The sequence below is a fragment of the Amblyomma maculatum genome, chromosome 2 (assembly GCF_055883805.1).
Source record: "Amblyomma maculatum isolate TAMU_Amacu chromosome 2, ASM5588380v1, whole genome shotgun sequence".
In the NCBI taxonomy this organism is placed as follows: Eukaryota; Metazoa; Arthropoda; class Arachnida; order Ixodida; family Ixodidae; genus Amblyomma; species Amblyomma maculatum.
In genome coordinates, this window is record NC_139345.1 from 131,058,616 (window position 1) to 131,085,119 (window position 26,504).

Here is a 26,504-nt window from a genome sequence, read left to right on the forward strand (position 1 = left end):
TCACACACCTTGCACAAATTTCACAAACTGCAATAACACATTACAAAATCCACACATCAAGGCCATGAAATTCACAAACATAGCAACACACTGTTCTCGGATATACATAGGAATCAGCAACACAGAAACGCACAGCTATTCAAATGTGAAGCGCACAAACCCAGGGCATGCTTTCGCCTATATTTCCAAAAACGGCTTGTGGCTTTTCCTTCGAACAGGTGAGCCCCTCTCAAACTACCTAGCGCGCCAGTTCTCTTTCTTACGAAGCACTGGTACTTCTTTCTGACGCGTGTCCTGCTTTTCTTCCTCATTCGCGCTTTGATCTTCCTTATATTGTCTGTTTGCCGATCAGAAGTAGTTTGGCCCTTGTATCTGAGGCTCCCAACAGGACGCTCGCGGAGAGAAATGTTGCCTGCAGGCCTAACATTATTCCGTGCCGGCCGCCCAGTTTCTTCTCTGTTTGAGCTGTTCTCCTTGCGCTCCAAGTCCTTCAGTAACTTCTTCCTTTTCTTTCTTCTTGACTTTTCCGGCTCCATTTCACCTGACTTGGCAGGTCTGAAGTTGTTTCTTTTCATTTTCACTTTTATTCGCACCTTTGGCCGAGGAACGTTTGATCCGGTTTTACCCGCATAATCAGAACATTGTTGTCTGTAAGGAGCGTCTTTTTGAGAACTTTGTTCTCCCTTAATCCTTTTAATTTTCTTTCTTTTCTTTACGACCTTCAGTCGTACTTTCTCAAAGCAGGACTCATTTTCAACTAGAGACTCATTATCCTCACTTTTGGTTACATCCTGTTCCTTAAAATGTTCTTTGAACCCTTTCATTGCAGTGCAGTCTTCGCTTCCTTCCATTTCTGAATCCTCAAGGTTAGGATCTGCACTGTCACCTTCATCCAAGCTTTCGTGCTCACTGCTATTTGAAAGCTCCTCATCCCGGTCACTCATGTACTCAGCCATGGTGTCATTTATTAAGGAGCTGCAATCTTGCCCATCTTCATCTTCAGGCGTAGAGTACATGAATGAGCATTCTGGCTCGACAACTGCCGTTGCAGCTTCTGTGCAACTTGTCGTCTCGGAGGGCACAATCTCATTTTCCTGAGAAATTTTAGTTCCAGTAAAGTCTTTTCTTTCTGAATTTTCTGTTGCGGGAACGGACTGTTCCACAACCTTATTCTGGCTGTTGGAGCTAGTTTCTACAGCAAGAATCGGTTGTTTCACTGTATTTCCTAATATAAGGAAAGGTAACCTCCGGAGGCTCGGTAATACCTTTCAAACGCCGAACCTCAGCCAGCTTTTTGAGAAGGATATCTCTCTCTTTTAAGAATTCTTTTTCTTTTTCTGCCTGCCTTCTGAGCCATTCTTTTTCTCTTTCGGCTCTCTTCCTGAGCCATTCCTTTTCTCTTTCTTCTTCTTGTCTCTTTGCCTCTGCTTGTTTCCTCTGCCATTCTCTCTCTCGTCCTTCTCTTTGCCTCTCTCTTTCTTTCTCAGCTTCTTCTCGAACCTCTGTTTCTTTTCGATCCACCCATTCACGCAGTTCAGCTCCTTTAAGACCTTTCTCTAGGCCCAACGCAATAATCTCTTTGAGATTCATCTTCGATCTGAACTGCTTAATGCTAATACATAGCACTATCAATGGACCTTACACAACCGCTTCTGCGCGGTACCTCACGCTTTCGCTCTGCTGTTACACTGTTTACGACCTCTTCGTAAACTCTTCCAACTCGTTCACCGTCCTCGGAGCTTGAGTGCACCAAACGTCCTGTCGAGGACGCCAGAATAATTGTCACCCGTTAATAATTAGGGGGTATTATTAACGATGCGCCCTTAACGGTGCGCACACTCCCAGACACCCTTAGAGTGAGTGGGGGTAGCTGTTCTGGTCGCAAAGGAGATGCCCTCGACTTGCGTGGCAAGCTCAGCCGGAATTCAACTACTTTGTAGTGACAGAAGGGGGTGGTCGTTTGGTGCCCAGCGGTCGCCGGTTCAAACCAGAGTAAGGATCGGAGTCAGAAGTAACAAACAAAACACAATTTATGCACAGCAAGAGACGATACAAAGGAACACACAAGATCACTTGAAATACAACAGACGAGAGGTTCACAGAACACAAACGCTAAGCATACAACTACAGAATGATTCAATAACACAGGCTTTACAACAGATCAAACACGAGAAAGTTACATAAACAAACACCAAATTGTTCACCGGGCACTGTTGCAGTCCGACGCCTCAAGAGTCATGATGTGGCCGCCATACGAGACGAGCGCCGCTCCCTTGAAAGTCCGTGGGCTTACCAGCAGCGGGTGATCCCCGGGAGTCCAGCCGAAGCACAGGCGAACACGTCGCAAAACACTGACGAACTGACTGACCGACTGACTGACTGCTCATCAAACGGCGCGGTCTCTTTAAAATGGGCGCGCCGCGTCTGTTTGTTGGCATGCGTCAAAGCTAGCGCGCACACACACTTAGCTTCGCTGGTTATAGCGCTCTCTCTTCCTCCCGCCGAGCCGCGCGTCGCCATTGGCCAGGTCCCATAGAACATGCTGCATATTTCTGGCTGATTCTAGTCCGATGAACCACCGTCCTCCCCGGGCAATGGGAAAGAGGGTGACGGGAACGCGTACAAAGCTACGCGCTCTCCCGCGCGGGGAAGGGGGCTTTTCTCTACATGCTTTCCACGCGACGCCGCGCGGGCCTCGCGCCGTGCCGACTTGATGAATATGTGCGCCGATTTCGTACAACGTATAACGTGAACTCTGGTCATTCTTGAGAAAGTCATCGTCCCTGGAGGCAGCTGATAGATTAAAGGTGTTTAATTTCAGCGCACCGCTCAAGGATTTTACGAAGCCATCTTTCTCAACAGGAAGAAAGCAACAAAGCTGGAGAGGACTGTGAGAGGTGTTTATTAGACGGGATTGATGGAATCCTGATAAAATCTAAGAAGTATCTGTACCTGAAGGACCGCACTCAAGAAATCGCCGCTTTTGTCTGGAAAATACACATCTGCTCCTTAAAACTAACAAGGAAGGAGACTTTGCAGTGGTTCTTGCCAACTTATGGAAGGAACAGAGGAACAGATGACCCAGGCAATATGGAAGAATTTTAGTCGTAAAATGACAGGCGACAGCGTGCTTTGTTGCTTGCCCCATGATTTTATTTTTATTTGAACAGCCATGCAGACGATATCTGCTTCAATCAGACCCGTCTAATAGACCACGAAAAGTTGTAACGCAAATCTTGCATTACTGAGGAGCCTACAAACATTCCGCATGTGAGGTGCATGTAAAGAATTCTCAGGGGCGCTTGAATGTCACGACGTCCTTAATTGACAGCCTTCACCAGCGCTTTAAAATATTCCAGTACTTTGAAGTAATGCGATTGGCTGTTTCTGGCCCTCTGGTGCTATCAATGCAGAAGCATTCGCCATAGGTGCTGTGCATGTCGTCGCCGCTTCGGTGACTAGTCGACGGATGTTGCGAAGCCTGCTTTTGGGATCATGTGGCGGCCTCGGCAGCATATAAGTAAGCGGACTGGCCCGATTCCAAAGAAAGTTCTTGGAAGAATCACTTCGAGTTTGCAAGAGCCTTGAAGCTGCACGAATGCAATATCAAATTTGGTGGGCGATTCGCATGCAACGTGTAGATTTTACATTAGATATAAGACCCTTTCTTGTCTTGCTAGCCCCTGCAGGTAGCAGTGTGTGTATTTTTATTTCTTTTCTGAGACGGCAATAAATACAAAAAGCCGGGGTGACGCAGTGGTCACGGTGCTCGACTATAATGTTCCCAAGAATGCGCGATCGAATCCCGGCCTCGGCAGCCGCTTTTCGATGGAGGCGAGAAGAAAGGTGCCCGTGTGCTCTGCGATGTCAGTGAACGTTGAAGGATACCTGGTGGCCAAAATTTTCGGAGTCATCCACTACGGCGTCTCTCATAGCCTGAGTTGCAAAGAAAACCATCTTCTTGTTATATATATATATATATATATATATATATAATGTAAGAATGGGGGGTTTATTCAGCGGATCAACAGGACTTGATCAGCAGGACTGAGCAGATCAGCTTCGAACACAGCGGCAGCGAACACAGGCAGATCCAGCACGCGCAGCGATCACGATGCCACTGACTGGCATGTTCCTTGTGCACTTCTTCCTCTTCACAATTACCCGCGGGACGAAGAGGAGACATCCTGGCGACTTACGGCGTGAGCAAGACGGCAGGGTCGTAATAGGGTTTGAGGCGCTGGACGTGAACAATCTCGCGTCCGCGCCGGCGTAGATCATGGGACGGCGTAACAGGTTCCACCACATAATTAACCGGAGAGGTGCGCTCCAGAACTCGGTATGGGCCATGATATTTAGCAAGAAATTTTGAAGACAGTCCAGGGGCATTGGAAGGTATCCATAGCCACACAAGAGCGCCAGACGAGAAGTGCGGTGTCGAGTGTTGGCTGTCATGGTTGGATTTATGGCGGTACTGGGTGTTAGCCGTGAATGCGCGGGCGATTTGTCGACAGTCTTCCGCATGCTGGGCTGCTTGAGACACAGGTGTATACTCTGATATGTCTGGCTGATACGGGAGTATGGTGTCGATTGTTGCAGAGGGGTGACGGCCGTAGAGGAGAAAAAAAGGAGAGAAGCCAGTAGTTGACTGCGTTGCGGTATTGTATGCGTAAGTGACATACGGAAGGACGAGGTCCCAGTTTGAGTGGTTGGAGGAGACGTACATAGAGAGCATGTCGCCAAGGGTACGATTAAAACGCTCAGTGAGGCCATTAGTCTGGGGATGATAGGCGGAGGTGGTTCTATGAATTATGTTGCACTTGGTGAGCAAGGCTTTTACAACATCACTCAAGAAAACGCGTCCTCTGTCGCTGAGCAGCTCTCGAGGTGCGCCATGGCGAAGAACAAATCGCTGCAAAATGAAGGAAGCTACTTCTGACGCTGTGGCAGATGGAAGTGCGGCGGTTTCTGCATACCTCGTCAGATGATCAACGGCTACGATAGCCCAGCGGTTGCCGGCCGCAGTGTAGGGAAGCGGCCCGTACAAATCAATGCCGACGCGGTCGAAAGGACGTGGTGGGCTGGGTAACGGCAGCAACTCTCCAGCAGAACGTTGAGGAGATGGCTTGCGACGTTGACAGGTGAGGCATGAGCGAACGTACTTGAGTACAAAGGTGTACATACCCCGCCAGTAGTAACGCAGCCGGAGACGAGTGTATGTCTTGAAGACGCCCGCGTGGCCGGATTGTGGGTCAGCGTGGAAATAGTCACAAATTTGCGAACGTAGCTGCCGGGGAATAACTAGCAACCACTTGCGGCCATCTGCACAGTAGTTGCGGCGGTAGAGGAGGTTATCACGAATGGCGAAGTGGGAAGCATGGCGGCGGAGAGCACGCGATGGAGAAGCAGCTGTAGGATTGGAGATAAAATCGAGGATAGAGTTTATCCAAGGATCTTGCCGCTGCGCTGACGGCATGTCATTGATGTGAAGCGATGGCGGGGAATCGTCGGAAGGTGAAAGGCTCGCGACCTCAGCTGTAAGGGGGCAGCGGGAAAGTGCATCGGCATCGTGATGTTTGCGGCCAGAGCGGTAAACAACGCGGACATCATATTCCTGAAGGCGAAGAGCCCATCTTGCCAGTCTGCCGGACGGGTCTTTCAGTGAGGAAAGCCAGCAAAGCGCATGGTGGTCCGTCACTACGTCAAAAGGGCGACCATAGAGGTAAGGGCGGAATTTAGTAAGAGCCCAAATAATCGCTAAGCATTCTTTTTCAGTGACAGAGTAATTGGATTCAGCCTTCGTGAGTGTACGGCTAGCATAGGCGACCACGTATTCAGCATAACCTGCTTTGCGCTGAGCGAGCACAGCGCCGAGACCAATACCACTGGCGTCTGTGTGGACCTCAGTAGGCGCTGTGGGGTCGAAATGACGTAGGACAGGCGGTGCCGTGAGGATATGTCGTAAAGCATTGAAGGCATCGTCGCACGCTGGTGACCACGACGAAAGGTCGGAACTGCCGGACAGAAGTTCTGTCAAGGGAGCAGCAATGGAAGCAAAATTCCTAATAAAGCGGCGAAAGTAAGAGCACAGCCCGAGGAAGCTACGTAGATCTTTCATGGAAGTCGGTTTGGGAAAGGCTGTTACGGCACGAAGTTTGGCAGGATCTGGAGATACACCTTCTTTGGAAACAACGTGGCCGAGAATGTTGAGCTGGCGGGCGGCAAAACGACATTTTTTCAAATTCAGCTGCAGTCCGGCATCAGATAGGCAGGTCAAAACGTGCTTCAGACGGTAGAGGTGTGTGTCAAAGTCACGAGAAAAGACGACAATGTCATCGAGGTAGCAGAGGCATGTCTTCCACTTTAGGCCACGCAAAATGGTGTCCATCATCCGCTCAAATGTTGCCGGAGCATTACAAAGGCCAAACGGCATAACTGTGAATTCGTACAAGCCGTCGGGAGTTACAAAGGCAGTTTTGGGGCGATCAGCCGCTTCCAAGGGGACTTGCCAGTACCCGGAACGTAAATCTAGGGAAGAAAAGAGTTCGGCGCCTTGCAAACAATCGAGAGCGTCGTCGATGCGTGGGAGAGGATAGACGTCCTTTCGCGTTATCTTATTAAGGCGGCGATAATCGACACAGAAGCGGATAGAACCATCTTTCTTTTTTACAAGGACAACAGGTGAGGCCCAAGGGCTGCTTGAGGGCTGAATCACGCCATTCTGGATCATTAGGTCGACTTGCTCTTCTATAGCCTGGCGTTCGGTTGCAGACACACGATAGGGACGCTGTCGTAGTGGTGCGTGGGTGCCGGTGTCGATGCGATGAGTGACTGTAGAAGTTTGACCCAAAGAACTTTGATGAGAGTCGAAGGAGGAGCGAAAGTGATGTAGTAGGTTCAAAAGCTGAGTGCGCTGCTCTGGAGGAAGATCGGCATCGATGGAACGGAGAAACAAGTCTGTAGAGGGGGGAGCGGGCGCAATTGAAGGGGGGCTGAGCGCAGTCACGGCACAGTGCGGCGCGTCGTCAGGTTCCTCAGAGATCAGAAGAGATGCGATTGGCTGGATACTTCCGAGACATTCGCCATGGCGCAAAGCAGTAGGGGAGTTAAATGGGTTAGAGACCCATAACATGGAAAAGCCAGCGGAAATAGCGAGCACTGCGTAGGGCAATGGAAGGCACTTGCGGCACAGGAAAGTAGGGGCTGGTGTGAAGAGAACGGTGTCATCGCTAATAGATGCACAAGCAACACGAACAAGCACTGAAGAGCAGGGAGGAAGGTCGATATCTTCGGCGACGAGGGCTTTAGCACCGGAATTTGACTGATCAGCGTCTGGTAAGGCATCGGGCATAGTCGAGAACCCCACTTCAGCTCGAGCACAATCGATAATAGCAGCATGACGCGACAGGAAATCCCAGCCTAATATTACAGCGTGCGAGCAACTTGGCAGCACGACGAACTCAATCGTATAAAGGGAATTTTGGATAACTACTCGAGCGGTGCACGCTGCTAAAGGCTTGATATGCTGAGCGCTGGCCGTTCGCAACGAAAGTCCCGCAATTGGCGTCTTCACTTTCTTTAAAGTGCGACATAGTTTTGCGTCCATTACCGAAATCGCAGCACCAGTGTCAATTAGAGCCATGACAGCAACACCCTCGACGAAAACTTCAATTAGGTTTGTCGGCGACAGATGAGGACTTGGGAAGTTCGACTGGGTCGCAGTTCTCGCCTCAGGAACTGCGGCCTCTAGTTTTCCTCATGTGAAGCGTTCTGTCGACGTCGCATCGGAGAGATAGAGCGGCGTCGCGGCGACGGTGAACGGCGGTCGGACATGGCTGAGCGGTCTGGGGAGAACTGAGGGCCAGCTGGAGGCTCAGTAGGCGCGGAATACTGAGGCGTCGGCGACCAGTATGTAGAACCATGAGTAGGTGGTGCCGACACCGGGAGACGGTTGCGGCAGTAACGAGAAATGTGTCCAGCAAGCCCGCAAGTGTAACAGATTGGCCGGTTATCCGTCGTGCGCCAGGGATTACGTGGTCTTGGAGCCGGTCGCATAAACTGCGCAGGTTCTCGCGCAGGCGCAGGAGGCGGCTGAACGTAGGCTGGTGGCGGTGGAGCATATGCAGGTGGCTGTCGGGCCGCAACAGCCGCATATGTTAACGGCGCTGTAACAGGCATGGGTTGAGGGGCTGGAGGAAGAGATTCAGCTACCTGTTCTTGAATAATGTGGCGCAAACTGGGAGCTAGGTGTGAGGAAGGTTCTTGATGGCAGGATATAAGGGAGAGCTGTCGAGCAACTTCTTCCCGAATGAAGCTCTTAATTTGTGGTAGGAGCGCAGAATGTTCACATGCATCTGTCAGGCCAGCAAGGGACTCAGAGTGCATGGTGTTCGCGCGCGTTATGGCCCTTTGTTTCCGCAGTTCATCATAACTTTGGCACAGTGTGACCACTTGTGCGACGGTGCGGATATCTCGAGCCGACAGCATCTGAAAGGCATCGTCATCGATGCCCTGCAGAATGTGCTTGATCTTCTCGGCCTCTGACATGTGTGGGTTAACGCGCTTGCACAGGTCGACGACGTCCTCGATATAGCTCGTGAAATTTTCGCCATATTTTCGAAATATATATATATATATATATATATATATATATATATATATTAATTCGGCGTGTAAACGCACGGTAATAAATTTTGAGCTGATGTTTGAGTAAAAAAAATAGCTCATTTAGAAAATGGTTTTATATTTCTGGTTTCATCTTGTCAATTTTGAACCACGAGACAATTCAGTCTAAGCACTTGCTCTTTTGCGGACCTGAAAAAGGTGCTTTCCAGCGGTGACTAAAAATAAAAGGCACTTCAATCGAGGCTCCTCATGTATAAATACGAGTGGCCACATGCTTGGTTTATGTTTGAACATATGTTACAAAAATAGTAATCTTTCAAATCGATTTTCTTTGCTGTAATCCAAAGTATAGTTCTCCACCTTACCCATTTAAAAGACGCTGATGTGCAGCAGCCATAAATACTTAAAATATTCAGAATGTACGCAGTAAGTCCTTTGTTTGCGTTGGAACAATTATTCATGCATAGCAGTTCATATTACTGACACTAACTTTCACATCTTATTTTTGCGCTTTTGATTGCCTAATACCTGTATTCTAACTTCGCTTTTATATTGGAAAAATGAATTCACTGGTTGGCGTCAGCATTATGGCCCCATGGATACGTTTAAAAGCGGAAGTTTAACTGCTCTCTTCCTTAGCTTCACCGTGGGCGCTTGTTTGGCCTTGAACCACAGAGAAACCACGTGGCAGCTACGACGTCCCCCAGCGCGCCGCGACGGCGCTCCCGAAATTGGGAAAACCGCGCGCTCGCCTCGGTCTAGTCACGCGACAATCATGGCATCAATCAACTACACAGGAACCGTGGCGCTCGCTCAGTTTAGATAGCCTCCGCTGCTTCCTAGTCGGTGCCGAAGGATTGTAACAGCTCTCGACAATTTAACGGCAGTAGTCGTCATGTATGATCCAGGCGAGACGCCTATAGTGAGCTTTCTGTCTCAGAGGTTGCGAAGACGAAAGGCCGAATCTAATCGTCCCGTAAACGTAGCTCGCCCAGAGGCTGGCGCACAGAGATGGAGGCGGGTCGAGCGAAACGTGCTACCGTTTTCCGTTCGGTTACCTCTGCGTAATGTTTTTGCTCTTAAACTAAAAAGCCCCTGCCCTGACGTTAATATTCTAGTACCCTAAGCCTGAGTTTTGGTCACTCCGTTGTTGCATTCAGCGTCGTTGATATGCTTTGAGGCACACACGAAACGTTAAATATGTTCATATTTTAACTGTAAATTCATCTGGTCAGGACCACTGCGTGCGAGTCACCAGAATTATTATGTTTAAAAATATATTTATTCTAGGTTTACTGCAAACGAGACGTTTCACTAGTACAGCAAGTCCGGAATGTGCGATTAAATGAACGAAATCAGCATAACTGGCAAGTGAATGTTTCGTAGTCTTCCATTTGACACATGGTGCAAAGATGCATCTCATCCAAAAACTCCCTTATGCGGGCGGGCGAGTTTAGTAACGCACTTCCCATAAATTCTATTCTTGATATTTGCAACTCATTACTTGTTCAACATAGCTTGCATATAAAGGAAGCTTGCAACTGAGGGGAGCTAGTAAGAACCGTTCTTTAAAACCTTCTGAAGCGCCTGTAACTACAGGGTTGACGAATCGCCTAGCACTAAACCTTCACGCGCATGCGGTGTTTCTCACCATTTCAGGAAAAGGTCGGAGATGTATAGGTGTTTTGCATTTTTTAGCGTCTTGACGATGCTATTTTGCTACTGTCGTTACGTATTCGCCAAAATGTCGTAACCGAAGTGCAGACTTTAGGAGGGGCACTAGAAAAATTCAAGTCTATACACTTCATGTGCATTATGATCTCAATCTTAGCTGTAACTTTGCTAGTCATTCCACGTAAATTCTTTCATTTCTTAACGCATCTAGCCATTCGCAATCACTTTTAATTGCATCGTGAATGTAAGCTTCACCTGGCACCGACGCGGGAGATATACTGCGCATGACTCTTTGCGCTTGAGTCAAAATATACATACACTTATATAACCTGTATGTTTTCGTACGCCATGGTTTTGACGACATCGTTCGCGAACGACCGCCGCTCGATTGGTGCAGAGAGCCTGATTCTCGGGCGCTGACGAGCTCTTCATAGCAGTGTTTTTGTTGTGGCTGTAGGAAGAAGAAAAAGAAAATGCACTGGCCTGCTACTGGCTCTGTAGCTGAGCCACCTCCGCTGCCTCGTGCGAACAGAAGAGAAAATACACAGGAAAAAAAGAAGAGGGAGAGAAATACGCGCGCCGCAACAACAGCCGTCGTCCACCATCACCGAAGCGGTGGCGGGTGAAATGACGGTCTACAAAGAAGAGCCGCGGTTGCTTCGATTCCTCCCTCCATACGTAAATATCCCCAAGGAACATCCTATACAGGTGGCAGACGGGCGTAACGCAACGGCCGCCCCTTCTGAGTTCTCTTACACAATGCCCTTCGTACAATCTTTTTCTACATTTTTATGTTCCCATTTATGCTTAGCATTGTACAAACAATAAGAAACTTCAGCAGCTACGTGCTTGATTTTTCATAACACAAATTGCACGAAAAAGATCACCTTATCAAAACAGAAGAAATAAATATTGCAGTAAATATTTGGTGATTTTCTGCATGCTTGACTTATTCGTGGAGTCTTCAATTCTGAAGACATAGTCGGCTTCACCACGGGCGTTTTGAGCAATGCATCGGTAACGCCCGAAATGTTTTCGCGTGAGTACGGGAAAAGTCAAAGTCGTCCGAACTTCGTCTCCTCTCTTGTATTCTTCTCTGACACTTAAGTCAAATCTGATTCCTGTAATCACTTCGCCGTCATCTTGGACCCAGTACACTAGCGGTGCTGGATGGCCACGCGCGATGCAGACAAGCTGGATGCTTGTGGAACCCTCCCATACCTCCTGTACTTGATCCACAGGCGAAGAAATCTCTGGCACATCTGCGAAAATAAGATAGTTATCAGCGGCAAATTAAGCACCTGAATTCATCATATTTTATGGCAGCTGGCTTTGAAATCAATAAACTGGTTTATTCTACTTGAAAATGCTTTGTGCAATGAGCCTTTGCTCTTCGTAAAGCGCTGAGCACCGTACTCCGGTATTCATAAGCTTGTTGTTCATCGCCTGATTGTATGAGCGGTATCTGATGCATTTCTGTGCAGCTTGCAGGTGTGTCAGACAATATATACAATATAGGTGTGCCAGACAAGTCAGACAATATGAAAGGAATATCGATTATTGGATATATGAAGAATATTTAAACTTTAATAATTCCGACCAGATGAAGCTAACGGTAACGGTCTTACCACAGTCCCACGAAAGTATAAGGTACACAATATTTTGTAATCTAACTAAAGCTGTTTTCTCCCCAATGTGGAGCAAACTTCTATAGTAGAAGTAGAGACTCATTAGCATCCTACCAGCGCTGCTACGCGGTTGTGAAAAAAAAAAAAACTATACACCTACCACTGAAATTTCGAAGTTCAAAAATGTCGGATAGCTGCGCTGGTGGAGCTGCTATGTACAACAAAAAGGCGCCTTTCCACGGTTGAATCAATGAAGGGGAAAATTCAAGTTTACAGGGGTTAAACCCTAGAAACACGCTTTCCAAGGAATTATAAATCAACCGCTTTCATGGAATTTTAAATCAACCGGACAGCGTAAAACGCAAAGGAAGAAGATGGAAGATCTCTCTTTACTAGCTGCGCTATATGCAACATCATGCCAGGAGAAGTCACATCATAGACTAAGCTAACATGCATTACATGAGATGCATCTCTATAAGCTGGCAAGGTTTATTCTATCTGAAAGACTGCGCTTGTATGGTTACTAATGAATTAATTTTTCCTCCATAAGATCGTAATTAACTGATTACATACGGATTATGTTTCTGTAAAAGGGCGATGTGACAGGCTAGTTGGTTTTGCATATAGGTATAAGAGCAGCACAGTTTAATGGGATACACGAGAAAGGAGACACACACGCCTCATGTCTAAGGTGTCTAATCTGTGCCAGTATCATGCTGGAAAAGTAAATCGAGCAAACAGGAAAGTGTATTAATATAAAGCTTAAAGAACATGAGAACTGTATGGGCAATGTGGCAATTACCAGCAACATCGCTAAGTACTGCAAGAATAGTAATCATTTAAGGTTAATCCTGACAATAGTTGCACTCCAGACCTCAATCGGTGTGTCGTCATAGGCAGAGGATGAAACAGGCTCTCCAGAGAAATTACAGAAGCGCCCCTGATCCAACATGCAAAAGCTGAATGCGTAAGCACACCTTCTATCTCCTTGTCAAAGAAAGAACTTGATTTCCCGGATGGCACGGGGGTTTCATGGCCACTTCCATATATACATTCAAGGCTTTCCTTTCACTGGCCCATGCAGTTTGATCAGGTTCTAACGCCTTTTTTTTGTTCTTTCTGGTTTTAATTTCTCTGATGTGATCACCCTTTTACCAACCTTTTATGACCATGTTTGATAGTTTTTAATGTTTATCGTTCTTACCTGTTATTCCTTAACATCGGCTCTTTACACCGCTTGTTTTTTTCGCTTTTAGCCTCATATCGCGTCTTTTTTTCTCATCTCTTTTATCTTTTTAATTGACTACACTGATCACCGGCGTTCGCGCAGCGTTCCTTGTTGTTCCCCTTTCCCTGTTACCTATTTAATTGTACTGCTTCGAAAAGAACAGGCGTGAAATATTCACCCCAAATGGGCAGCCTTCTGAGTCAAGTAAGCCGTGGCCCGAGCCATCTTTCTACTCCTGCCAACGAAACCCATAATCAGCCTGATATACCCACTGCAGGGCGAAGGCCTCTCCCATATTTCTCCACTTAACCCGGTTCTGTGCTAGCTGCATCCACTTGACCCCTGCGAACGTCTTAACCTCATCCGCCCACCTAACTTTCTGCCGCCCCCTGCTACGCTTTCCTTCCCTTGGAATCTAGTTTGTTACCCTAAGCGACCATCGGTTATCCTCTCTTCGCACTACATGTCTTGTCCATGCCCATTTCTTATTCTTACTTTCCACTAGAATGTCGGTAACCTGAGTTATTTCTCTGACCCACCCTGCACGCTTCCTATCTCTTAATGCTACCCCTACCATTTTTCGTTCCATAGCCCTCTGAGTTCTCCTCAACTTAAGTAGAAAGAAAGACGAAGAAGTCAGGGAGCTGTCAGGCTGCCTGCTCGTCTCTGCGAAATCTGTTTGATTTTCCATTTAATACTCGATATATATGTCCCAGATAGCCTATATTGCAAGATCCTGACATGTTATCAGCGGTGGGTGCGGCTCCACCGATGCCGCATTCTGGATCATCACCTGAGTGTTGTTATGGCATCGCGTCAGGCCTACCTCTACAGACTGTGCCAGCTCTGCAATCATCACCCGTCATCCCAACCTGTGTATCATGCGGTCACCTGTCATCACCAGGTACTTCAGGACTCTCACCATCTGATGCTCATCTACAACACGCATCTGGTCCTTCCACCGCAAGCTGGGATCGGCTGATGCCTACAGGTCAGGATGATTTTCCTGATAGCTCAGATACTTCGTCTGCCATTACCTGTATAGATGCTGCGGCGAAGTCTGCTCAAGAGTCAGACATATTTATTCAAGTGCCATCGAAGCGTCGCCGCAGCTCGAGGCGGTCGAATTTCAGTGTCGACGCAACTAACGCTTCTAAAGCGCCCAAGTGCAACCTCACAGTAATCATAAAACCAGTAGATACCGGATATCGTATTACTCGCTTTAATCCGCTGGCAATGAGGCAAGCATTTGAATTTCTGGGTCCAGATGCCGTCCTTCAAGTTCGCCCCAACGAGCGGCCTAATCTTCTGGCAGTTGACACCCGAACCGCGGTTGCTACTGAACGCCTTTTACAAATACGATCAATAGCAGGAATTGCAGTGCAAGCATACGACCCCCGACCAAACAACTGCGGCGTAGGAGTAATCAAGGGTGTGCCCCTGGATCTTTCTCAAGAAGATATCTACTCGGCACTATTGCAGAGAGTTCCAATAAAATCGGTGCGCCGTCTGGGAAATTCCGAAAATATCCGCATTGTTTTTGTGACAGAATCTGCGCCAAAATACGTTATTCTTGGATATACAAGATACCGTGTGCATGAATACATCCAAAAACCACGACAATGTGGTAGATGTCAGTGCTTCGGTCATGTGACTACTGCTTGCCGACTAACCTTGCGCTGCCCACGCTGTGGGGGAAATCATGATCGTACCACGTGCCCAAGTGACATCCCCATTTGTCCCAACTGCGGAAAGCAGCATGAGGCAACGTTTTCCAGCTGCGCTGCCTACCAAAAGGAGAAACTAAACTATAAGTACAAGATATCCAACAATACCGACTACAAGTCAGCAAAAGCTGCTTTAATTGACCAAAATCAAATCAGGAGTAGTCATCACAGAAAAAAACCATTGACGGGAAAGAAATCACAAGGACAGTCACAGAAAGATGATGCTGGTCATCCAAGAATTGATGACGTGGTTGAATTTCCTCCTCTTCCACAACAATCAGAGGTTCAACAACCATCTGTACCAAGCCCACAAAAATTTACTGTACAGCAACCTCATTTTAGGTGTGCATCCAGGAACCGCTCATGCGAAACCTCTATTCGCAGAAACTCTGACATTTCTAGCTCCCAACTGTGCTCACTTGTTGAGGCTGGTCGTGCTTTTCTTATACCACTCTACTCGCCGGTGGTGAAAGCCATCCTTACAATTCTTGATTTCATATCTCCTCTCCTCGCGCAATGGCGGTAGCAGACAATCAGTCGTCTGCTCCACCCAGCGTGCAAGCCATCCGAAATAAGGCCACCATCTTTCAATGGAATGCCTGCAGCCTCCGCCCCCGTCTCTCTGACTTCCGACACTTCGTCTTCAAGCATCGTTTCCCTATAATTGCTATATCAGAATCTCGGCCTAATACTACAATCCGTCTCTCAGGCTACACAGTACTGCAATCAACAACTGGCACAGACCTCAGTAAAGTTCTTCTGGCTATCCGGAAAGACGTCAACTTCATCCAGCATCCCATACCAACTGATCCACATAATGAGTACGTTGCAGCCACTTTAAAGTGCATGAACATGCAGTTTACAGTAATTGCTGCCTACATACCACCTCGTGCTAATTTCAATATTGAACGACTACAATATATCATGCGAAGTACCCCTGTGCCACACATTATAACGGGAGATTTCAACGCACATCATCCTGCTTGGGGAGGCGTCAGATCGACAGCCAGAGGCCGGCAGCTATTCTACTTCGCACTTTCCAACAATGTATTATTTCTCAACGACGGCCAAGCAACTTACTATCAAGGAGCACGGTCCAGTGCTCTTGATATCTCCATGATCTCTGCTGATCTGTCAGCTTCAACAACCTGGTCTGTGGACATCGAGACTCATGGCAGCGATCACCTACCTACATATATTGAGGTTTGTGGCTTTTCTCTCGCCTCTCAGCGGCATAAAGTTCGCTACACGAACTGGGAAGCTTTCGCTGATGCCGTAGAAAAGCAGGATCTGTCAAACTTAAATTATGACTTCTTCATTGCTGCAGTAGCCCATGCTCAAACATTGCACACGAGAGTCCTCCACCTGCCAAAGGTGTACTCAGCTGTTGACGTCGAATATGAAAAAAACTTCGAGCAATACGTCGCAGAGCAGAAAGACGAGCGCGCAAGACATTTTCTTGAGACGATATCCGGACTTCTAGGCGAGCACAAAAACTCGTTCAACGCCATTTGGACAAGCTAGAAAAAAGGAAATGGACATCTTTGTGTGCAAAATTAGATCCTAGAAAGCCACTATCTAAAGTATGGAGTATTGTACGAAGCTTAAGAAGTCAGCCTTCACAACTACATCCTTTGAGTGCGTGGCTCTAAATGCCAATACTACTTGTCTTCATGTAGCAGAGACTTTCTGTTCAAAGATGATTGCTCCATTAGCAGCTCCTTCACTGCAAAATGTGCTCCCCACCTTTGTTCCGTCGCCCAACACTTCTTTCCTAGACGAATTGTTCACTATGGAAGAACTTCAAGCTGCGCTAGCAGTTACCAACAAAAGATCATGCCCAGTGCCTGACCATGTTAGCTACACTTCGCTGTCGCGTCTTGGAAGAAAAGCCAAAACTCAGCTGCTTACCATCTATAACAACTCTTGGACAGCTGGCAGCCTTGTAGAGAGCTGGAAGACTGCGCGCGTAATACCCGTTCATAAACCTGGTAAGCCATCAATTGATCTAAACGCTTATCGTTCTATTGCACTGCTAAGCTGTGTTGGGAAATTGATGGAAAAAATGGTTCATTCACGCCTTACCTGGGACTTGACGAATAGGGGAATTTACTCTCCATCAATGTCTGGCTTCCGAAAAGGCCGAAGCAGTATTGATAATGTTATTGCTCTTGCCAACTGTGTCAGGCGCAGCAAAGCTGAGCGGTCTCTAATTATTGCCGTTTTTCTTGACGTTAAAGGAGCATTTGATGATGTCACGCACGAGGCGATTCATTCAGCCTTGCGTTCAATTGGCATTGCTGGACGAATGCATAACTGGCTTTCTGATTATCTTCGTGATAGGGCCATTTACATGTCAACGGATCAAGGTGACACGTCGTTACATCATGTGTCTCGTGGCGGGCGTTCCTCAGGGAGGGATTTTAAGTCCAACCCTCTTCAATATATCTCTTCTTGGTTTGGACAGGTCCTTGCCACCTACTGTTCAAATCTCCCTCTACGCAGATGACATCTGCATATGGTGCTCCGGAAGAAACAGGCGCATTGTGCATGCTCGGCTACAAAAAGCAATAGTTGGCATTGCATTATTTTTAAACAAGCGAGGTCTTGTTATATCTCCAGAAAAGTGCGCAGCAGTTTAATTTTCACGACGTTATCTCTCCCGTTATGTACTGAAAGTTGCTGGCACTCCTATGCCGTATGTCAACAATCAAAAATTTCTAGGTGTGACCTTTGCTAGGTCTCTTTCATGGTCACCACACGTTCAACAACTTAAGACCAAACTCTCTTCATACGTCTCTATATTCCGTATGCTCTCAACGACCAGAAGAGGCTGCTCTACCGATTCCTTATTACGGCTTTATGGAGCATTTTGTGAAGGTCTTCTGCTTTATAGCCTCTCTGTTCTTCAAGGCCTCTCGCAGTCAAGCATTAAACTACTTGAAGCCATGCAGGCCAAAGCTTTGAGAGTGTGCCTTGGTCTTCCAAAAAACGCCTCCACAGTGGGCACTCTGGCGGAGAGCAGACGTCTATCTGTAACCGTGCTGATACCGCAGGAACTGCTTCGCGCCCAGCTGCGCTTTGCACGTGAACCTACCCACCCGTTTTCAGAGCAAAGTATGACATCACTCTGCAATCTACTGCCTGCGCAATATTTATCTTCAGCGATTGTCGCGCTGCACTACAATTGCTGAAATCATCAAGAATTCAGGAAGAGCTCGTCATTGACATAAATAAGCTACACACAGCGGCCTATGACCTGAGTCACAGCATTGTGCTACAGTGGTTACCTGCTCACCGCGGCATCGCGGGCAACGACCTCGCAGACGTCGCTGCAAAAGAACTAAAAAATTCCACAAGGACAATTTCAATACCATTCTCACGAAGAGATGCAGCAAGACTTGTAGCAACTGAATTATGGCGATTGCAACGCTCTCTGTGGTGTGACCCGAACCATCAATATCGACCTTGACCCGAACCATCAATATCGACCTCTACACCGAATAGATCCCACTTGCGTCTTTCGAATTCCTCACAATTTGAACATGTGCATCGAAACTGTCTACACAGAATCCGCTTGAATGTGTCATAAAGAAACTACTTCCTACATAAAATAGGCATAGCGAGCAGGCCTCTGTGCTCTACATGTGATGTGTGTGAAAATTTTGAACATTTGGTAACCTCCTGTCAACGGTTTACTGCACATCGCAGGACACTGCGCAATAATTTAAGCTTACCTAAAGAAACAACCTTGCGCCTTGAACATGTCCTGGGTCCTTGGTGCGACGGATCGTCTGCTGCGCGAGCTACCAAGGCCTTACTAACTTTTCTGAAGGACACAGGGTTGATTAATACCCTTTAAAACTCATCTGTGTGTGATTATGTGCGTGTGAAAGTTAACTTTTCTTAAGGACACAGGGTTGATCAATACCCTTTAAAACTCATCTGTGTGTGCTTATGTGCGTGTGAAAGTGTGCGGCACCGATTCTCTTTTTTTCTCATTTATTTCCCCTTCCCCTCCCACACTCTGTCACCCTCATCCCTCAACCCTCATCAGGAGTAGCAGGCTAGGCTTACCACCAGGCAGACATCTCCTGTTGCCATTAAAATATCTCTCTCTCTCTCAACTTAAGTAGAACTCTCTTGGTTAGCCTCCACGTTTCAGCCCCATAGGTGAGTACAGGTAAGATGCAACTATTATATACTTTCCTCTTTAGCGATACCGATAAGCTTCTAGTCATAATCTGTGAGTGCTTTCCAAATGCACTCCATCCCAATCTTATTCTTCTTGTTATTTCCTTTTCATGATTCGGATCTGATGTTACTACCTGGCCTAAGTAGACATATTCGCGTACTACTTCCAGTACTTCGATACCTAATGTAAACTGCTGTTCCTTTCCGAGGCTGTTTAGCATTACCTTAGTCTTCTGCATATTGATTTTCAAGCCTACATTTCTACTTTTCCTGTTTAGGTCTCCAATCATTATTTGCAGTTCATCCCCCGAGTTGCTTAGCAAGGCAATGTCATCAGCAAATCGCGGATTACTGAGGTATTCTCCATCTACCTTTATCCCTAACTGCTCCCATTCCAAGTCTCTGAATACTTCTTCTAAGCAAGCTGTGAATAGTACTGGGGAGATTGTGTCTCTTTGCCTAACACCTTTTTTTATGGGAATTTTGTTACTTTCTTTATGCAGAACTATGGTTGCTGTGCAGCCACTATATATATCTTCCAGCACTTTCACGTACGGCTCGTCTACCCCCTGATTTCGCAATGCCTGCATCACCGCCGAGGTTTCAACTGAGTCAAATGCTTTTTCGTAATCAATGAATGCTATGTATAAGGGCTGGTTATATTCCGAGCATTTTTGCTATCACCTGATTGATGGTATGTATATGATCGATAGTAGAGTACCGTTTCCGAAAACCCGCTTGATCCTTTGCTTGATTGAAGTATGAGGTTGTCCTGATTCTATTAGCGATTACCTTAGTAAATACCTTATACGTAACAGACAGTAAGCTGATTGATCTGTAATTTTTAAGGTCCTTAGAGTCCCCTTTCTTATGAATGAGGATAGTGTTTGCGTTCTTCCATGGTTCCGGTACCGTCGATGACATCAGGCACTGCGTATACAGAGTGGCTAGCTTTTCTAACACGATATCCCCCCCGTCCTTCAGCAAATCTGTAGTTATCTGATCCTCTCCAGCTGATTTCCACCTTTTCATAGTTTATAATGCTTTCTTGACCTCGTCCTTCGTAACTGGTGGAACGTCTGACTGCTTTTTCCCTACTGCCAATCTCCTTACGGTCCTGACTACTTTGGCTACTGTAGAGATTTGTATAGAACTCCTCGGCTACTTTGAGTATCTTGTCCATATTAGTGATGACGTTGCCCTCCTGGTCCTTTATCGCATACATCTGGTTTTTGCCTATGCCCAATTTCTTCTTTACCGCTTTAAGGCTTCCCCCGTTCTTTACAGCGTGCTCAATTTTCTCCATGTTATACTTCCTTATATCGGCCACCTTGCGTTTATTGATTAGCTTTGATATTTCGGCCAATTCAATCCGGTCTGTTGGATTGGAAGCTTTCATACTCTGGCGTTTCTTAATCAAATCTTTCGTCTCCTTAGACAGCTTACCGGTATCCTCTCCAACTATCCTACCGCCTACTTCTACCGCGCACTCCGTAATGATATCTCTGAAATTATTGTTCCTTGCCTCTAGGGTAATGTCGCCATCCTCAGTTAGAGCTAAATACCTATTCTGTAGCGAGATCCTGAACTCTTCTGCCCTCCCCCTCACCGCTAATTCGTTGATGGGTTTCTTTCTTACTAATCTATTGCGTTTCTTCTTCAGATTTAGGCTAATTCGGGACCTCACCATCCTGTGGTCACTGAATGATTGGTTGGTTGGTTGGGTCACAGGAAGGGAAAGGCGCAGTATCTGTCACACTTGCTCTGTGGACACCTGAACCGCGCCGTAAGGGAAGGGAGGAAGGTGGGAGTGAAAGTGGAAAGAGAGAAAGGGGAGCCATAGTGGAGGGCTACGGAGGAATTTTGACCACCTGGGGATCTTTAACGTGCGCTGACATCGCACAGCACACGGACGCCACTTCGTTTCGCCTCCATCGAAACGCAGCCGCCGAGGTCGGGTTCGAACCCGGGAACTCCAGCACAGTAGTCGGGCGTCTTACCACTGCACCACCCCGGCGGGGCGGTCACCGCATCGCACTTCCCCGATTACCTCTACACCTTGTATAATGGCGGGGGTTGAACACATTATGAAGTCAATTTCATTTTTAGTCTCCTCGTTAGGACTTTTCCATGTCCATTTCCGGTTCTTCCATTTGCTGAAGAAGGTATTCATGATTCTTAAGTTATTGCGCTCTGCAAACTCAACTAGTAACTCCCCTCTGCTATAACTAGAACCAATGCCATAGTCACCTACTGCCTGATCTCCTGCCTGCTTTTTCCCTGCCTTGGCATTAAAGTCGCCAATTAGTGCAGTATACTGGGTCTTTATTTTTCGCATTGCCGATTCTACATCTTCGTAGAAGCTTTCAACTGCCTGGTAATCATAACTACATGTAGGTGCATAGGCCTGTATAACCTTCATTTTATATCGCTTATTAAGCCTAATAACGATGCCTGCCACCCTCTCATTAATACTGTAGAATTCATCTATATTACCCGCTATAGACTTATTGACGAGAAACCCTACTCCTAGTTGTCGCCTCTCTGGTAAACCTCAATAACACAGTACATGCCCATCCTTCAGTACACTATATGCGTCATTCGGCCTCCTAACCTCACTAAGCCCTATGATATCCCATTTCATACCTTCTAGTTCCTCTAACAGCACTGCTAAGCTAGCTTCACTAGCTAGGGTTCTAGCGTTAAATGTTGCCAGGGTCAGTTTCCAATGGCGGCCTGTCCAGCGGAGCCAGGTATTCTTAGCACCCCCTGCTGCGTCACAGGTCTAACCGCCGCCGTGGTCAGTTCCGCAGCCGCTGGTGACTGAGGGCCGGGGTTTTATGGAGCTTATCATAGGAGGTTGCGGCCAATTACTGCACCAGGGTGGCCAACTCTTGTTCTGGGGAGGGAGTGCGTTGCCGGAGGTGTTCACCAGCCTCAGATCGCGCCCCAAACCTGTTTATGCAATTTCATCAACACGCGGGGTTTTTTTTAAAATCCGGTGGAGAATTGCGCGGCACCGGGATTTGAACCCCGGTCCTCTTGCATGCGAGCGGATGTTCTACCCCTACGCCACCGCTGCATCGGTCCAACGAAACTAATCATTCATTGCCCGAAGGTATTTAAAACAGATTAGCCAACGAAACTAATCTGTTTTAAATACATTCCTGCAATGAATGAACAACCACGGTAAACTTTGTGTTGTGACTTCGTTCATGATTTTCTTAAGGTAACTGATGAGTGCAAAGACTAGACGAACCATTGAGGAGCGCCTGTCTTTGTGCTTTCTCTTCTGCGTGGTTTGCCTAGTGTTCACGCTTATCAGTTTGCTTTGTAGAAGAGACAGTAAGATAAGTGGTCTACATTCCCGAGCTCTGTACCCTCTGTGTAGCTTAAATATATGACTTTAGCAAACATCTTCATGCCTCCATTACCTTCGAAATCATAAGGAATTTCAGACACTGGACAGCAATTGATTGCTAGCAATTTTTCGGCAGCGTCCCGTTTCAATACTGCTCACCTGTTTCTCTCTATCCCCGGCGTCCTACCGAGCTCACGGATGCAATCGTCGTGTTCCCGGAACATTTATGATAATTTTCAAAAAAAAACGGCTCTGAGGAGATCCTTGTGAACTCCCCGTACTGCCAACACGTGGCATTGCGCTGAGAAAATTTACTTCTTGGTAGCTCGAAAAATAGTTTGCTTGTCGTCCCTTACGCAACCTTTTTTTTTTCAGGTTGGCATTATTTGTGAACGGACTGATACATATGCTATCCCGATCGAGCAATCCTCAGAAGTCGTTTTCACACGAATAGTGTCAGTACCAGGCAACCTAAGTTAGAAATTAAAAAAACAAGGTGCATAAATTTGAAATCGCAGCAGCGTAATAGGTGAAGCGAAGATTGTAGTTCACGCGAATCTCCAATTCTTATCCCAAAATGTTGTTCGTTTTCGCGTTGCCAAGTGTTCAAGCCGGTCGAGCTGGAAAATATCTCGAATAGTGTATTGTTCCAATGGCTTGTTCCATTGTCATATTGTATCGTCGTAAAATCTACCCAAATAAAAAGATCAGAACTTGTACTTACAGGTAACCTTCAAATTGATCCTCTTGACTGCAACTGATCCCAAAGGATTTCTTGCGGTGCATACGTAGATTCCAGCATTGTTGCGATTTATTCTTGTTAAGTTTAACCATTCTCCTTCCACCTCCTTCCGGACTGCAGAAGAGAAAATCGGCGAGAGTTAGTCTGCATGAGGTGAGGTCGGAGGAAATTTTGTGCGTTCGAAAGCAGAACGCTTAGCCGGCATGTTTTAGACAGCGGCAAAGAACAAGTAGCCTGCAATGTCCGCTAAATGCTGCCACCATGTTCAAAACTTGAGCATAGATAATGTACGTCTCTCCATTATTGAGCCGAGCACACCTCTCTCTTTATTCGACGAACATGAAGAAAACAACTATTCTTTGGTAAACATTGTGTATGCCAGTTGCTTGAACGAATAACTTGGTTGAAGAGCATTCACCAGAAGTTCTTTTCAGCTCTCCCCTTTCTGAATAGTGTAGTACACACTAAATAACACACGTGAGCATAGCTGGTCAATATTCCAATGTCATCACGTGTATGTCGAATAAACTCTGGCAGGGCACCATAAGCAGAATGGAAGATGCGGAACTTGCTTGAGCATGTGGGTACCGAGGAAGTGTATGCTGCTTTTATCCGGATTTAATGACGCGCTATGCTGGGTTCGGCGACATCCAAATTTATTTCATGCTTGCGTGATGGTGCTGACAAAAATAACATATTATCATGAAACCAGTTTCAAGAAAGCCGCATTAGCTATTTGATTTACCTTTCATTATTAGCTTGCTGTGTTTACTTTATGCTGAGTGCATTGTCTACTCTCGACACACATCCAGCAATGTGTAAGGTGGGCTGAGGTCCATGTCCACCCAGGGTATGAAAATCTGAGTGGACCTTTGTTTTCTTTTGTAGACGATCTTCCTTGTACGTTGCACGTGCTGTTTGTTCTTTCTCGCTTTTGCGTGTTTTCTTTTTCAGTGTCCATTATAGTGTTTTATTTTCAAGGGTAGCCGCCTCGTGTGCGAATCTCTTACCTGCAGTCCCTCGCTCCTAACAGGTGGCTCTGCCACCTTATTTACGGTACTCGAGGCTGAATCTGTCCGGATATACATGGCTAAGTACTACTTTATTGGGGCTCCACATTACCTCTTGCTCCGTAGAGAGGTCTTTGTGAGGTGGAGGGTACGTTAGCCTTTTGAGTCGATAGTGCTGTGTCATATCGTGATAGGTATCTAGGGATTCTATGGTCGCGCTGGCGTTCAAGTACTGGCGCGCAGCTCTCCAATAAATCCTCGAGCTATGATGTGGGCTGCCTCGTCTCCCGGGGCTGACGAGTTAGCTGACACCCAGGCCAATTCTACGTTAACAGTATGGTTGGTCGAATATAGTAAATAATATTCCTCAGTAAGAATGTATGACGCATCTACATTTCTAGAAAAAAGCTCTCGCTTGTGTCAAGGAAGCTACAGTACCCAAAAGACAACGGACGTATGATCTTAGCGGTCATACACAAAATATTTATTTTTCACTTAGCAATGACTTGGCTATTCGGGTATATATTTCCAATAAAAATGAGCAGCAACATGTAATATTTTTCTCAGTCCCTAGTGTGGAACATGCAGCCAGGAGTAAAGTAAAAGAAAAATAAAATATTACTTTTTTGTTTAAACACACGGCATAATCAATGTTCCCTCATAGTTTCTGACGGCCACATAACTGATCCGAAATGAAGACGAATATTGAAGAGGGGGTCTGAAAATAATTCGCACAGTGAAGATTAAGAAACTTCGTAACCATTATGTGGACGCGGATGTAGCGGCAATAGTTTAATCACGCTTCATCGGACGAGGCATTTCGTAAAGAGTGTATATGTTTGGTTGATAATGATGACCAAAATGCCCAGTAGGTTTTGTACTTAGCTTAGAATGTAGGCAACTTCTCAGTGTCCAACACACCAAAAATGAGCGCGTGCGCTCTGCGAAATGAAGACTTGAAAAACACAGATAAAAACAGATAATACTTCGGAAACTTACGGATATCCTTAAGTGGCATGATTTCTTTCCCGTCTTCTCTGTGCCATTTTACTGTTGGCTGCGGGTCACCCTTTGCGACGCATCTCAAGGAAACATTTTCACCGGCAGCAGCAGTTGTCTCCCGAAAAAGTAGCCTATCCAGAAAATATGGAGGATCTTTGGGCAGAAAAGAATAAATGAGTTGGAAGTAAAGAACTGAAAATGCATTTTCTTTTATTTCCTGAACACTATTTCATTTCTGCTGTTCTACTGCAGTCATTGTCCGAATGTGACGTAAATGGCGGAATAGCAACAGTTGTATCATTGATACGACCTCATTTTAAAAGGGTGTCGACACTTATCGTATATTATCCACAGTAAAGAAGTGCGGGTTTAAATGAAAAAAAAAAATGGATTATTGGGCGAATTGGTTGGACGTTATGTTAGATCAGCGCTAGAAACACGGACAGATAGGAATGTGTGTTTGTCTTCCTATCTGTCCATGTTTCTAGCACTGTTTTAGCATAAGGGTATGAATTGTCAGTGATTAGGTATATTCCTTCCCAACTCTTACTTTCGCGACTTCCAAATCCAGTGTGGCGAAAATAATGATTAACCTCTTTTTCGCAGTTTGTTGTTTTTAGGAGTGCACTATTTCCTGATCTTGCTTGATATATTGTCAACATTCATTTTTTCGGCTGTGACTACGCACTTTCCGTCTCTGCAGAAAGCACTGTCTGCTTGAACAGTATAACACCACCCACTATTTATCAGGCTGGAAACGAGGCTTACAAGGCGGTCAAATAAGTAATAAAGAAATATCTTGAGTAAAAAATTTCACACTATATATATCTTAAATGTCGGTCTCTAAATTAGCAAACCATCTGGATATACCACACTGAATCAAGCTTATAATTTGCTCAAGCATATAATGGTTCAATTTTCTAAGGTTCATGTTTTTAGAAGCCCTGTAAACAATTGATTCCCAAGACGTTCCATATATTCGTCAATGTCAGCAGAGGGCCTGGTTCTTTCTACAGGACACTTGCTCTGATTGCCACAAACACCGATGCATTTTCTCGTGTTGGGCTTCACTAGCTTGTGACCTTTTCAGTGTCTTGCTCGCCAATCAAATAAACCGCTGACGCCACCAACTGCAATACGCGGTACGCCATCACCCGACAATCCAAACCAGCGGTGCTGGTGACGTTCGCGGCTTTCTTCTCAACGATTTTATCCTCCCCCGTGACGGGCCCTGTCGCTAACCGACCCTGGCGCTACAACCACTGATGCATTTTCTTGTGTTGGGCTTCACTAGCTTGTTACCTTTTCAGTGT

General features: G+C 46.3%; 1 protein-coding gene across 1 annotated transcript; it reads right to left on the minus strand.

The window, feature by feature from the left end:
* LOC146199894 (neurotrimin-like) lies at positions 1 to 25,327 on the minus strand. Its single transcript, XM_084592219.1, has 4 exons — positions 25,189 to 25,327; positions 23,162 to 23,293; positions 11,401 to 11,561; positions 1 to 27 (listed from the first exon to the last, which is right to left on the minus strand). The coding sequence occupies exons 1-4, from the start codon at positions 25,205 to 25,207 to the stop codon at positions 1 to 3; spliced, it is 339 nt and encodes a 112-aa protein (XP_084448345.1). The 5' UTR covers positions 25,208 to 25,327.
* Between the last annotated feature and the right edge of the window lie 1,177 nt (positions 25,328 to 26,504).

Coding starts and splice junctions, on each gene's coding strand:
- LOC146199894 (XM_084592219.1), bottom strand. Junction 11,562..23,161: donor GATCAATTTGAAGGTTACCT/GTAAGTACAAGT, acceptor TTATTTTCGCAG/ATGTGCCAGAGATTTCTTCG. Junction 28..11,400: donor GAATCAGATTTGACTTAAGT/GTCAGAGAAGAA, acceptor GTGTTATTGCAG/TTTGTGAAATTTGTGCAAGG.